The 13,608-nt window shown below is 39.1% G+C and overlaps 1 protein-coding gene and 3 non-coding genes across 4 annotated transcripts; all 4 read left to right on the top strand.

Annotated features, from left to right (window-relative positions):
* Positions 1–677: 677 nt before the first annotated feature.
* Positions 678–749, top strand: Trnaw-cca (transfer RNA tryptophan (anticodon CCA)). The gene has a single exon. It is a non-coding gene; the product is annotated as a tRNA-Trp (tRNA).
* A 682-nt stretch (positions 750–1,431) lies between these two features.
* On the top strand, positions 1,432–1,503 carry Trnaw-cca (transfer RNA tryptophan (anticodon CCA)). Its single transcript has one exon. It is a non-coding gene; the product is annotated as a tRNA-Trp (tRNA).
* Positions 1,504–2,673: 1,170 nt separating this feature from the next.
* Trnas-aga (transfer RNA serine (anticodon AGA)) lies at positions 2,674–2,755 on the top strand. The gene has a single exon. It is a non-coding gene; the product is annotated as a tRNA-Ser (tRNA).
* Positions 2,756–3,080: 325 nt separating this feature from the next.
* On the top strand, positions 3,081–13,386 carry LOC139936523 (ubiquitin carboxyl-terminal hydrolase 38-like). Its single transcript, XM_071931359.1, has 8 exons — positions 3,081–3,196; positions 4,830–5,793; positions 6,262–6,363; positions 7,246–7,404; positions 8,078–8,271; positions 9,017–9,110; positions 9,791–11,665; positions 12,037–13,386. The coding sequence occupies exons 2-8, from the start codon at positions 4,864–4,866 to the stop codon at positions 12,190–12,192; spliced, it is 3,510 nt and encodes a 1,169-aa protein (XP_071787460.1). The 5' UTR covers positions 3,081–3,196; positions 4,830–4,863; the 3' UTR covers positions 12,193–13,386.
* Positions 13,387–13,608: the final 222 nt, after the last annotated feature.

Below are 13,608 nucleotides of genomic sequence, written 5' to 3'. Positions count from 1 at the left end.
ACTTCCGGGAATGAGTAGCTTTACCATTTCTGGGGCGGGGGGACTGACAGATTTCACAACTCTACGATTTCGGATTTATCCTCGGCCACAGACGGTTTGCTTGGGGCGTGAGATTGGACGTGCCGAAGTTCACGAAAACACTAGCCATTGTCCACTGTAAATAAAAGCCTCAATCTCTGTTCGCATTTCACATCTTCGTCACCCCCTTTTTTTTTGGGGGGGGGGGGCAATTAATTGAATAACTCGTCTACGGAATTGTCCGACATAAAGTTCTCCTTGCTCTCTATGTAGAATTAGTAATAAACGTAACAGTGAACCTCCACTATTATTACTACACTTTTTTTTGATTGACGGGCGGGGCGGGAAACTTTTCCCCGCTTTTCATTCTCTGTCTTCAATCGAGAAGACTTGATCCCGTCGCAATGCTAGCACGTCTTATATTGCGTGTTAAAATCACGTCGGGATCAATTTATAACTAACTTTAGTTAACAATCAACAGAATCTTTGAAAAAGATGAAATTTGGTTTTCATTGATCCCGCAATGGTAGCGCGTCTGACTCCAGATCAGAAGGTTGCGTGTTCGGATCACGTCCGGATCAATCAATTATTATTATTAACTTTAGTTAATAGCAATCAACAGAATCCGTTTTTGAAAAAATTTAAATTGGGTTTTCATTGATCCTGTGGCGCAATGGTAGCGCGTCTGACTCCAGATCAGAAGGTTGCGTGTTCGAATCACGTCAGGATCAATAAATTATTATTAATTTTAGTTAGAAAACCAACAGAATCTTATTGTGAAAAAGTTCAATTTTGTATTCATTGATCCCTTGGCGCAATGGTAGCGCGTCTGACTCCAGATCAGAAGGTTGCGTGTTCGAGGAATCACGTCGAGATCAATCATCATTTTTTAATTGTGGTTTTTCCTTGTGGTTTTTATGCCTGTAAAAAAATTCTACAGACTCTTGGCGCATCTGACTCTTTGTCACACTGCAGAAGATGGTGTTTAAATTCGAATCACGTTAATGGGTTCAAATTTCCCTTGCATGGTATTTTTCCACACAAAAAGCATACGAAATGTCAATAAATATGTAAGAAGGCTCAGTGAATACAACATTTTGAAATTGTTTGGTAATTTTTGTACAAGTTAAATTACTGCACATATTTTTTTTCATGAACAAAACAGGGACTAAACCTATAGTCTAAAAAACAATATTCTTGTTTCCCATATGATTTCATATTATAATGCGAGTCATTTACAACAGGTATTTATAGCAAGTAATGAGGTTGGTGTTTTCTGTGTTGGCCATCGGTTTCCATGGCAACATTTCATCATCACTACACACAATAATCGGCTGGTGTATTCATCTGCAAGGTCCACAGTGAAATGAAGTCAGATATAAAAACGTTTATAAAATCACTTTCACTAATTGTGGCTCCGTGGCGCAATGGTAGCGCGTCTGACTCCAGATCAGAAGGCTGCGTGTTCGAATCACGTCGGGGTCAAAAGGTACATTTTTACAATTTTTGTCTGCTTGGAATGGTGTTTGTAAGGAAACAGGGAAAACAGAATGTACCATAACAGAAGAAACACTGTCGTTTTGATTACACCAAATTTCTTAATGATTTTTTTTTTCTTTTTTACATGCAGGGGCCTAATTAGGCTTAAAAGTGGTTCAGTAATTAAAGGAAAATTACAGAATTGGTACGAACAAACTCGTCAATAGATCACAGATGTACAAATTAATGTACATAAAACTATTACATTACAGTTTCTGTCTGTGTTATTTGATGAGAAATAAGTAAAGCTAACTTCCTGTTTGGAGTTTATCGCTCAGTGAGCGATTTACTCATCGATGCCATGCAAAAGTAATGTGTTCGGGTTTTCACAAATTTCTCGTGTCCCAGACCAGATGGCCGATCGATCTCAATTTTCTACAGGTTTGTCAGTTTATGTATTTAATGGTGGATTGGGGATGGACACTATTGGTAATTGTTCAAAATAATTGTTAGCATAAAAACTTCCTTGGCAACGAGCAATGAGGGTTGTTGATAGTAAAAAGTGTGAGAAACAGCTTCCTCTGCCCGAAGTAGCGTAGTCTTTGACAATCGCCAAATGTGAGTGCCCTGAGTGCGTACACTGTTCTGAAATAGGCCAAATTGAAATCGTATGATAACTGGAAACTGGTTTTTGTTTTCACCATTTACTGAGTTTCCAATTGTTTCTTGCGAGAAACCTGCCTGTTGCTAAGATAAGTCTAGATCAGTCATCACAACTCAAACTCACACTGTGGGTTCGAGTGCAGCTTTCCCAGTGATGAGGCTTGGTGTGGTAAGCACTGGCCACATTTTCCCCTGTAGTGAAATTGCCATCCTCAAAAATGTTCCCCATTGAAAAGCACTACGAGTAAGACAGTGGCAATAATTGATGAACAGAAAGAAAAAAAGTTGCGCACCAGCTAAATTCTGTCCCCAATACGGCAAAGTGTGTACAAACTACCTCTGGTAGCGCCCTCTTTTGAAACATCCTCCTTCAGCCTATACGTAATTTCCCATAAAAAAAATATGGAGGCGGAATCTCTGGACAGATTATGACACAGGTGTATGTATACGTGGCGCGCGGTGTTAGGGATATTATTACGCACTGATGATCAAATGCATGTACATTACGCATGAGTAGTCGTGGCCGAGCGGTTAAGGCGATAGACTAGAAATCTATTGGGGTCTCCCCGCGCAGGTTCGAATCCTGCCGACTACGCCATAATTTTTCTTTTTTACTTTACTTTTTTTAAGGCTACTGTTTGAGTTCGCCTTTTGGCGGCAGTCGCTCCTGCCGTTTGTGTTGTATCTCACATTCCTTTGTTTTTCGTAATTCTGACGTTTACTGTAGTAGTATGCCCCTACTGTATTGTTGTTTATAGGAATGAACAAATAAATAAATAAAAAATCATTGTTTGTGAAAAAAATGGTTTTCGATTGTTATCGCCCCCACTTCCCCCGCTTCCCCCGCCCTCCTGCATAATTTTTTGTTTTATGCGGAGCCTTTAGCAGTAGCGCCCTCAAGAGCTACATAAAGTATTAAAGGGAATCTTCTCTAAAATGTCGTCGCTCTCGGATTTCCGTGCATTATGGTTTTAATTTTACCAATCTAAGTTGTTTTTTAAAAGAGATATACGTAGTCATTGCCCACCGAAATAAGGTAAAGTTTTCTTTTCTTTGAATGATTTAGGTGTATTTATGTTTGATATTTTTTGTCTCTCTGCTTTGTTTGCACAGTCAAGTCATCAATTCAACAATATAATGATCATGCCAATGGCAATGTCGTTCACTTCAGATCATACAGTATCATATTGGAGGAGGGAGTTCAGTTATTTACGTTGTATGCGTTTGTTAGCGTGATCATGACTAGCATTTATAATTACTTTATTCTTTGAAAAGAAAAAAGGCGTCATGTTTTACTTCACGTAATCACTTATTGAAATCTCATGACATCAAAAATTTTGCAGTGTCATTGATTGATTTATTTGATTAATAATTAAGTTTTTCAATTTCATAATTAAACTATATTTTTTACTTTTTAAATTAGTGCTAATAGTGGTTCTTAAATATTACTACATAAATTTGGTCAATTAAAATTAAGTTGTTTTAAAGGCAGTGGACACTATTGGTATATATTACTCAAAATAATTATTAGCATAAAAGTCACTTGGTGATGAGTAATGGGGAGAGGTTGATGGTATAAAACATTGTGAGAAACGGCTCCCTCTGAAGTGACATAGTTTTCGAGAAAGAAGTAACTTTCCACGAATTTGATTTGGGGACCTCAAGTTTAGAATTTGAGGTCTCGAAATCAAGCATCTAAACGCACACAACTTCATGTGACAAGGTTTTGGAAAAGTTTCCGTATGGCGCCACCACTTTTTCATTCGATATGAAATAATATAGTATCTAATTTACCTCAATGAGATATCCCTTTTTGTAAAAATGAGTGAAAAAGTGGTGGCGCCATACGGAAAGTTATCCAAGGTTTTTTTTGTTTCATTAATATCTCGCAACTTCCCTGCCGATTGAGCTCAAATTTTCACAGGTTTGTTATTTTATGCATATGTTGAGATACACCAAGTGAGAAGACTGGTCTTTGACAATTACCAATAAGGTCCACTGTCTTTAACATTATAAATACAGATTAGGCTGTATTAATTTGGAAATCAACAACAAAAAGATGTACATTTTTAAAACAGATATTTCCTAATACAAAAGCTATCCCCAAACAAATTGTGATAATAAAATAGAACAAAACATGATATATTTGGCACTCCACTTCATATCCCTTTGGTTTTGGGATCAAAATCCAGCATCTTTTTCTTCAAAAGAAAATTGACAGACATTTACTTGATATCACAGTCCAGTAACGCCATTTTATGGTATCTATCTAGTCAAAATCTTGTGTAGAATTGTTTTATGGACCTTTATCATTTTATGCACTGTACAATTTTTTTAGCGGGAAGTCCAAGGCCATTGGGTAGATTAAAGAAATTGGGAAAATACCTTGGTCAGATAAGAACTTGTTAATGTTTGTCTACTGACAATTTTAGTCCCATCTTCTATTCTACTTCGAGCATGGAGGTACTGTAGCAATTGAGTAGTTTATAGTCTACTTACTAATAGTTAGTCAACCTTACAATGTTTCAAATCATAGCACATCAGACCTTGTGTTGTGGCCCAAATTAATTGTGACATAAAAGATGAAACTCTTCTTAATCACAAATATTATAATTAACTATATATTGTGGAATGTTTTAACCTTGGCTTTGTTTTTTTATTTATTAAAGAACTATCAACCCAAAGCGGCCTTCACTTTCAAAGATGGATAAGATTCTTCTAGGAATTGCTGCCTCAACTCATCCTGAAGGGGTCAAGAGAGCGATTATAGAAAGAGTCATCAATTCAGCAAATAAAGCTCCTCCAGAAGAACTAGTGACTGCCCTCCTTGATATCTCATCTCATTGGATAACAGAAGATGAGTCCACTTTCTTACAAGACATGGGTCGTCAGCTATTTCATGCATGGGCTAAACACAATCAAACCATATTTGAAGAATTCTTCAACCGCAGATTTCTTGTTGGGATCCTCAGCTCCGAGACTCCGCATCCGAGTCGAACAGTTCGATTCATCCATGAGGGAATGAAGATGCTTCAAAATAGGGCAACAGCCGCTAAGATAGTACAGATGCAAGTTGTGACGCTACTTAAGAAACACACTGATCTTGCCACGGTAGTTGAAGTCAGTCATCTTCTCTTGGCGTTTCCGGAATGTCTACCTAAAGGAACTGCTGTCGGACTACTTTGCATCGCCGTCATTGAAAACATTGGTGCCATGCAAGTCGCTCCTACTGAAGCTATCATGAAACACAACTTGGAGGGGGTCATTCACGTTGGTGGTCTGTTACATCATGTCTGGCATGAGAATATAACGACTGTTATCCCGTCACTCGCAGCCGTCTTTAACATTATCTCAACCTTACCTTCAGGAGAAATTCATCCTCCATCAGTCGCCCTAGGTGCACTCGTACAGCATGTTCCCGTGGAACTTATCGCTATGGTAACCAAGAATGCAGCTTCTGATATGTCCATCGTGGATGAGAGAATGACCACTGCGCTGACTAGAATGATCGAGTGGCTGTCATGGCCAAGAGTTCAGAACATCGACAAATGGATCGTTTCATTTTTGAAGAATCTAGCCCTGGCACAGAAGTTCAGCATTCTGATTAATGTGACTGTTGCTTGTGTCAACAAGGTAAACAGAGTTCTTTCAGTATAATTCTGTACTACTGGGGCCCAATTTTATAAAATTTGTTTGCAGATATTTAAGCTGGCAGAAACTACAAGAGCAAAGTTTTTTGATTCACAAAGCAAAAGGCACACCGACTTGCTGGTAGTTCTTCTTGGTAGATTAGTGACGCAACAATTCAACTTAAATATGAATCATGTACACACACCCTGTAAAATCCTCTCGACCAATTTGATATGACCATACCTTTGGCTCAAGCACATTTCTGCTAAACTAATAAAAGCACACAACCTTGCCAACCACCAGTTTACAGCATGTAACCACAAACAGACAGAGAATGTGCTGTCACCCATTAATGGACACCGATTTCAGATTGACATGTTTTGAAAATGGACCAAGAATTTTGCGTGTTTTCCTCACAATTTGTTGATCGCTTTTAAATCATTCTTAAATTACATTATAATTTTTCTGCAGGTGTTTGTGAGGTTATGTTTCCCAGTCATCAGGGATAGTGCCTTGCCAGTTTTGACGCACATGCTGCTTAGCTTCCAGCATTCACCAGAAGCTTTCCACAAGGTAACCTCAAACTCAAGGAAACTGGCATGTCGTGACAGCGGTTTCATGCATGGAACTCGAGCACTGGTGGCTAAGTCATCGAGGTTGTGGGTTCAAATCCCATTCATGACACTTGTGTCCTTGATCACGACACTTAAATAGAATTACTTCTCTACATCCAAGGGTATGGGTACTAATAGTAATAATTGTGGCTTCTTGTATAGTGCACATGTCCGTCACTCAGTGACGCTCCTGGCGCTGTAACATACAGTATTTCCTGCAAGATGTGGGACTACGTTTGAATTATGAGACCTAATTCTGATAGCACCATGTAATGCTTTACAAGGTGCTGTGGCGCAATTTGCTGCCGGTCGGACCCCTTCTGTGTTCGATAAGTGCACTGGGTTCTTTTATGCATTACATAACACATGGGACCAACGGCCTTACGTCCCATCCAAAGGACAAAGCAATAGTTAAGTGTCTTGCTTAAGGACACAAGTGTCACGGCTGGGGATTCGAACCCACACTCTGCTGATCAGAAACACCAGAGTTTGAATTCGGTGCTCTTAACCGCTCGGCCACGACACTTCCACAGTGAGGGCAGAGATGGTTATTGTGATTGATTTAGCTTGGTGCACATAGATTTGGCAGCACAGGCTGTATACTCCCCAGGGAGCCGAGATGGTTTTATGAATAAAATAAATGGCCAGTGACTAGGGATAAGGTCTGAAGTACAATGATCAATCCTTTGGATTTGCACTACATTGCTTTCCAGTGGATTTGTTTATTGAGAAATTATCAGAGAAGCACTTCCCCCACTAATGACTCTAGTGTTGCTTTACTTTACAAACAGTGTTTCTCAAATAATAACAATTGTTTTTTCCTTTTTGGCACTTATCATAGATTGTTGCTCATGTACCCGAGTTAATGAAGCGCTTGAAGGCAGAAAAGTCACCGTCCAGTCAAGAATGTAATCAGAAGATTGCCGAGTTGGTCTACTGTCTGATGTATCAACATGCGGGCTATCCTGATCTTTATGAACAAGTCTTAGATGCTCTCAAGGTACTAAAGGTCACAACTTTGTAAAGGGTCATTAGTTAATGTCTGCTTAATACCTTGAAGTGTTTTATTCACCCCATGTTTGAACCCAAACAGATTAGGCACTTTGACTAGAGTGAGCCCCAAGTTCTCATGAAACTAACATTTCGGTTTTTGTTTTATATCAACATTTTATTTGGTACAGATTGTGATTTAGTAAAGACTGACTGTAAAAACCATGCAGTGCTATAATCAACTAATATGGTTTCTCCTTCATTGGAAAGAGAAGGGGTTCACCCCAGTGTTCCTAGTATGATTGGCTGCATATTGCGCCACAGCACCTTGTAAATTATTACATGGTGCTGTGTAAAGGAATTGGTATAATACTTCAAAAACATAGCTCCACAATACCTTGCAGGAAAAAACTGAACGTCAGAGCACCTTGAGCGTCACTGAGCGACAGATATGAGTGCTATATAAGAAGCCACCATTATCCATCACGGCTGGTAGAGATTGTTATTTAGTAAAGACTGGATGTGAAAGTGATCACCATGCAATCCCACATGAAATGCATGCAAATCCAGAGTCAACTGTGTTGCATAAACTGTATGTACATTTTAGTTTCTACATAAGAAACTACCAATGAGTGTAAACTAATAAATAAACTGACTTGGTTTCTCCTTGATCATTTCTTCAGGACATTCCTCGACCTACAGAGGAAGCCATGAAAGAGACTCTAAAGCTAAGTGCTTGGACCTCTGGAGCATCTGCAGACTCTACTTTCTCAACACGGTTCCTTCCTCGGTCAGAAACGGGCAAGACTGGATTGGTCAACTTGGGAAATACATGCTACATGAATAGTGTACTACAAGCTCTATTCATGACTAGTGGGTGGGTTTTCACAAATACATTTTGTTTTCAAAACTTTAAATGTACGGTCATTGGCTTGTTTTTGTCAACATAAAGCTGATTTATAGACAGAGTTTTAAAGAAAGATACAATAAAAGTAACATGTGAAAGTTTCAGCCCCATACAGTGTCTACTTGCTGAGAAAAATCAAACCAAACTTTCTCTCAAGAACAATCAAATCCATCCATGTTTAGCGAGGTGACAGCTGGTACCAACAGCATCTCTGGCCACAGCAATCATGAATGGACACAAACCCTCTGAAATCTGAGATGCATGAATCATTTTTCAGATACAATCAATATTTGTTGGTGAACAATTATCCAAATCTTGTTACTTCAAAGGGAATCCTTCTTCAAAACAGTTTATACTATCAACAGCTGTAGTGTTTCTCGCCAAGTTATTTTTCATGGTCATTAGATTTTAATCAATATTAACCAATATTAATCAATCTAGGTATGACCTATCCTTTAAACGATGGAATAGTTAACCCTGATTTTATCTGTAACACTAATGCAGTACGTTATGTGTTTTCTTAACTGGCTACGGCTTCATCAGCCATTGTAAACCCCCATTAGAGCCTATGCTCAAGCCAGAGCCAACACTATTGCATAGGTTGTATGCACAGCAAAGTTTCCACTTGTGAATCTACATGTACCAATGATTCTAAACTAATAAGTTGTAAACTACTCTAAATATATTAATGCCTTCTTTTGGTATCCTGTTTCAGATTTCATGAAGACATAATGGCATGTCCTATATACAGTCCTCAATGTGTGCTTGCTCGATTGCAGAGTACTTTCGCATTCTTGGCTCACACACAGGTAAGGACATGGTGCCAGTAAAAAATAAATGACTTCAGTAATGATTTATAAATTTAAGGGAATACTGAAAAGTATAAAACAGTATACATTTTTTTTCAAACAAAGTACATGTTGATATGTTCTTTCAACATCATTTTTTCAAGTGTATGCTGATATTACTATATCTTATCACACAAGTGCAAATTGCATATGGGGGAAATTTGCTTCTGGGTACTATCCAACCCCGACAAGGCTAAAAAGGCCAAATTGGATATTGGACGCATATGTACTATATGTGTTTGTATTCCATGAGCGCATATTTTTGAAAAATTTATCATCAAGCAAACTGGCCTGAAGCTTTACAACAGTGCAAAATGTGGAGTTTAAACAACACTAGTCAAGCCACGTTTAATGGAATTTTCCTCTTTCAGCTGATGAAAATATTCTCAACATTGCACTTATAAACACTTGTCATTTATATAGCACACTATTGTTGCCATGGACTGACCAATCACAATAGATGATTGAAGTTTGCTTGAAGATAACAGGTATTGAACGCAGAATGTACTATGTATATTTGAAGAAAAGGGGAAAAACCAAAGCAATCTACTTATAATAGGAAAACAGTTTTATATAAGGGGAAAACAAACATGTACGAGCGCTTATTTGATTATTCATTTGTTGTTTTTTGTTTTTAACAGAGAGCTGCCTATTCTCCTAAAGAGTTTCTTGTTGCTTCACGGCCTCCTTGGTTCACCACAGGCACACAACAAGATTGCTCCGAGTTTCTGAAGTACCTCCTTGACAGGATCGAACAAGAGGAAAAATCCATCCGGAAATTTGAGGCAGATGTGCAGCGAACCAGAGAGAAGGTTGACCGAATGAGGAGAAAGACTGCAAACAAAAAGGAACTGGAGGAGGAGAAAATGACGACAGAGGAAGGAGAGGATGGGACGGGGAAGAAGATTCCAGAGTCAGGAAAACCGGAGAAGAGAAAACCAGATGCAGACTCCTCATCTTCAGTTCCTACCCAGTTAAGAAACGAGGACGTTAATATGGAGGATGGAGGACACGATGGACAAGAAGATGGTGCGAGTGAAGAAATGAAAGAAGTAGGTCAAACTCAAGAGGTCGATTGCAGAGGTACAGCAATGGAATCAGCAGAAGGCAAAACTGAAAGTGATGTATCCTTTATATCATTGGATCCGTGTAATTTGTCTGAACATGGGAATCCGGTTTGCTCTCCGAAAGAGGACATTCATCCTCCAGAATCTCAATTCACAGCAGATAACATGGAAGACTTGAGACATGCTAAAGCTTCTGTAGATACTAAAGCAAAGCTGCCTGATGCCGAGGCCAAGAAAACAGTACCTGAACCAAACACAGGGCCATCCATTGTTGAGAACTATTTTGCAGGAAAATCAGTCACTCGCATCTGCTGCTTAACCTGTAATAGTGTATCGAGTAGAACGGAAGCATTCTTCGATATCCCTCTTGCCTTTCCCGGATCGGATACAACTAGCAGCATGCGTGGAGGCGAGAGCTGTCTCAACAAAGACGAAGGGAACAAGTCGCTTGCGCTGGCTGCCGACAGGTTAGCTCAGGAAGAGATTGCCTCAGGGAGTAAACAGTGGGAGTTAAATGGTGGGGCTGCTGCTTCTACATCGGCTGTTAAAGACATATTGTCAGGACCAGGGCAAAGTGGAGAGGGTATTGAATCCTCTGGAACATCTCCGAGTACTCTCGAGGAACTCCTGGTCCATTATCTAACTCCAGAACTCTTAACGGGAGATAATCAGTACCACTGCGAGAAATGCAAATGTCTCAGGGATGCAGAGAAACGCATTGAGATCTCCAAGGCTCCTAAAGTACTTGTGTTGACTCTAATGAGATTCTCATACGATGTCAAGACACAGAGACGTTGCAAGATCTTGGCAGACGTCAAGTTTCCCAAAGTCTTGAACTTGGTGTTGAGTCATCGAAGCAAAGATGCAAATGAAGATGAAGATATGGACGGGGAAGTATTGACAGGAATGGATGTAGGCGACCTGAGCCACGATGCTCCTTGCTCAAAGAGATTGCGGCAGAATAGCGAGAGCATCAGTACACCTTGTGAAGGGGACGAGGATAGATTTCAATTTGCCTTGTGTGGTGTCATTGTACACTCTGGTGTCTCATCAGAAAGTGGGCATTATTACTGCTATGCAAGGAATTCAAGTTTCTTCACCGATCCTAAACTGAAATCTAAGCAAGCTTCCCAGCAAGAGCCCGAAGCTGGCGATGGTAAACTACAGAACCAGGGCAAAGAACCTGAAGAACTTGACCTCCTGCCGGATCAGTGGTATCTATTTAACGATAGTCGGGTCTCATTCTCATCTTACGACTCCTTTGGTAATGTGACTAAGCGCTTTCCCAAAGACACTGCATACGTTCTTTTCTACAGACAAGTGCCTGAATCTGCTAAGCAGTTGGGGTACCAGACTGTAGCCGGAATGCCAGCAGTTGAGACACGGGACAAACCCTTGAGAAAGGATCTTCAAGAAGCTGTTAATAAGGACAATGCTCTCTATCTGAAGGTAAGAACATGAAAATAAGTTGCTGATTATCATAACGTACAAATTTAGATAAATACATGTATAGGTTTTCTCTTCTAATTTCAACAAAAATCCATTCATTTTAATACCCACTGCATTCAATTTTATCTTGAAAATGAATGCTCCATTGATTCAGCATTCAACAGTCAATAGGAGTATTTGAACTCCACTAGTTTAGCATTCACTGGTCAAATAAGATCATTAAAAATTTCATTGGGCTATAAGACTCAAAGTTTAATTTTGTAAAAGCCAGCAGCAAGAGCTGGTCAACCATCATCATCATCAACAACGAAACCGCTTTGATTGCACAGATGTATAATTTTCTCTTATCTCATTTATTTTTTTAAAACAAGGAGCGAGAACTGGAGGCCCGCACGATAGCTCTAAGAACATCTCAAGGTGTGGAAAACTATTCGTCAAATAATCGCAACTTTGACGACAGAAATGATCCACCGAGTGGCTGTGGTGGAGGAGGTGGGGGAATGGAACAACCAAGACTGGTCTTCTAGCCCACTCCAGGAAGGTTCATTTCACAAATTAAAATCATTACATAAACGTGTTTCTAGTATTTAAATGGATCCAAACAACAAATCATAGAAATGTTCATAGGTTGGTTCTTTAGCCCCAACTCCTCGAGTGAGAACTAGGATCCTTCCTCACTTCAACAAAATCCATTATCATTCAGTAACTCAAAACCCCAAACTATTGGACTCCGATTTGGGTAGTATACATAATCCAATGCAAAGCACAATCAGTTTACTAGTGCAGTCAACAGTCCAACACCATAGTAACCCAACACCCAAATTGTTGGACTGTGATTATGGTGGTATGCCTGATCCCATGTAAAGCATAATCAGTTTACTATTGCAGTCCTCACTAATAATCAGTTTAAAATAACAATTTTTTAATTTTCAAATCTAACTTAAATTGCAGCAGTTTCTTCCAAAACACATGGATATAAATATTTCTTTAGGCTTCTTGTAGAAAAAGTTTGTTTGTATCAAAGAGTGCAATAAGTGGATTAATTTTGAAAGTAGTTAAACTTACTCAAGTATATCTTGGCTACTCTCAACAGATTGAATTGCGAATATTTATTATTTTCTTTCATTCAAAATCTATGCAATTTGTCAGTGAATATGTATTTATTTAAAAATGGCTTTCTTTGTTCAAACCCAAACATGTTAAAATTTACCCAGTTTCAAAAAAATAGAAATAGCCTGGAACTTTGACCTTAGCAGAGGGCCAGGGTCTTTAAGCTTTAGAGAAAGACTCATCTAGGGTCGAAACCAGGCTATATACTTTTATGCATTAATACCATGATAGGTCCTTTTTGGTTGGTAAGCAATTTGCAACAGCTAATTATATTTTTTCATGTATTTATTTAAGCGGATTGACAGTTGTTAAAATCCTACTGATTATTGTTAATGACTAACTGCTAAAGTATTTAAGAAATTTAATCAACAAAGAAAGACTAAAATGATCCACGCCGTTGCGCTGGAATAATTTAAGACTGGTCCCCTTTTTATTATCCGCACTCGGTCTTACACAAACCCAGTGATTTCATTGGATTGACAAATAATGCAAGGAAATATATGGCACGATTTGTGGGCTGTAACCAATACCTGTTTCGATCAATGGCTAGTGAACAACCAATGGCTATTTCAACCGAAACAGTTATTGGTTACGACCATGAAAACGCACCCAGAATGATACTACACACTTGAGTGTACCCCTAAGAGTTATATATAAGAACTAGAGGGCGCACTTGTGATGCTTCTTGCACAAACGCGACAGGACTGCAAGGAGACACGCGCGCGCCATTCTGTACGCACGTTGGAGTTAGTTTTTATTGAACGCTACGCGATGCTGTTTTGTCAACTTACAAAATGGCCGCACAAACACAGGCTGTGCGATGCCAGTTTTGT

Source organism: Asterias amurensis, chromosome 4 (genome assembly GCF_032118995.1).
Source record: "Asterias amurensis chromosome 4, ASM3211899v1".
In the NCBI taxonomy this organism is placed as follows: Eukaryota; Metazoa; Echinodermata; class Asteroidea; order Forcipulatida; family Asteriidae; genus Asterias; species Asterias amurensis.
This window is presented reverse-complemented; position numbering and strand designations above follow the sequence as displayed.

What these genes read in the sequence shown, in the direction of transcription:
- LOC139936523 (XM_071931359.1), top strand. Translation starts at nt 4,864, where the DNA reads ATGGATAAGATTCTTCTAGGAATTGCTGCCTCAACTCATCCTGAAGGG. An exon ending in CTGTTGCTTGTGTCAACAAG is followed by an intron (nt 5,794 to 6,261) that starts GTAAACAGAGTT and finishes ATTTTTCTGCAG; the next exon opens with GTGTTTGTGAGGTTATGTTT. An exon ending in CACCAGAAGCTTTCCACAAG is followed by an intron (nt 6,364 to 7,245) that starts GTAACCTCAAAC and finishes CACTTATCATAG; the next exon opens with ATTGTTGCTCATGTACCCGA.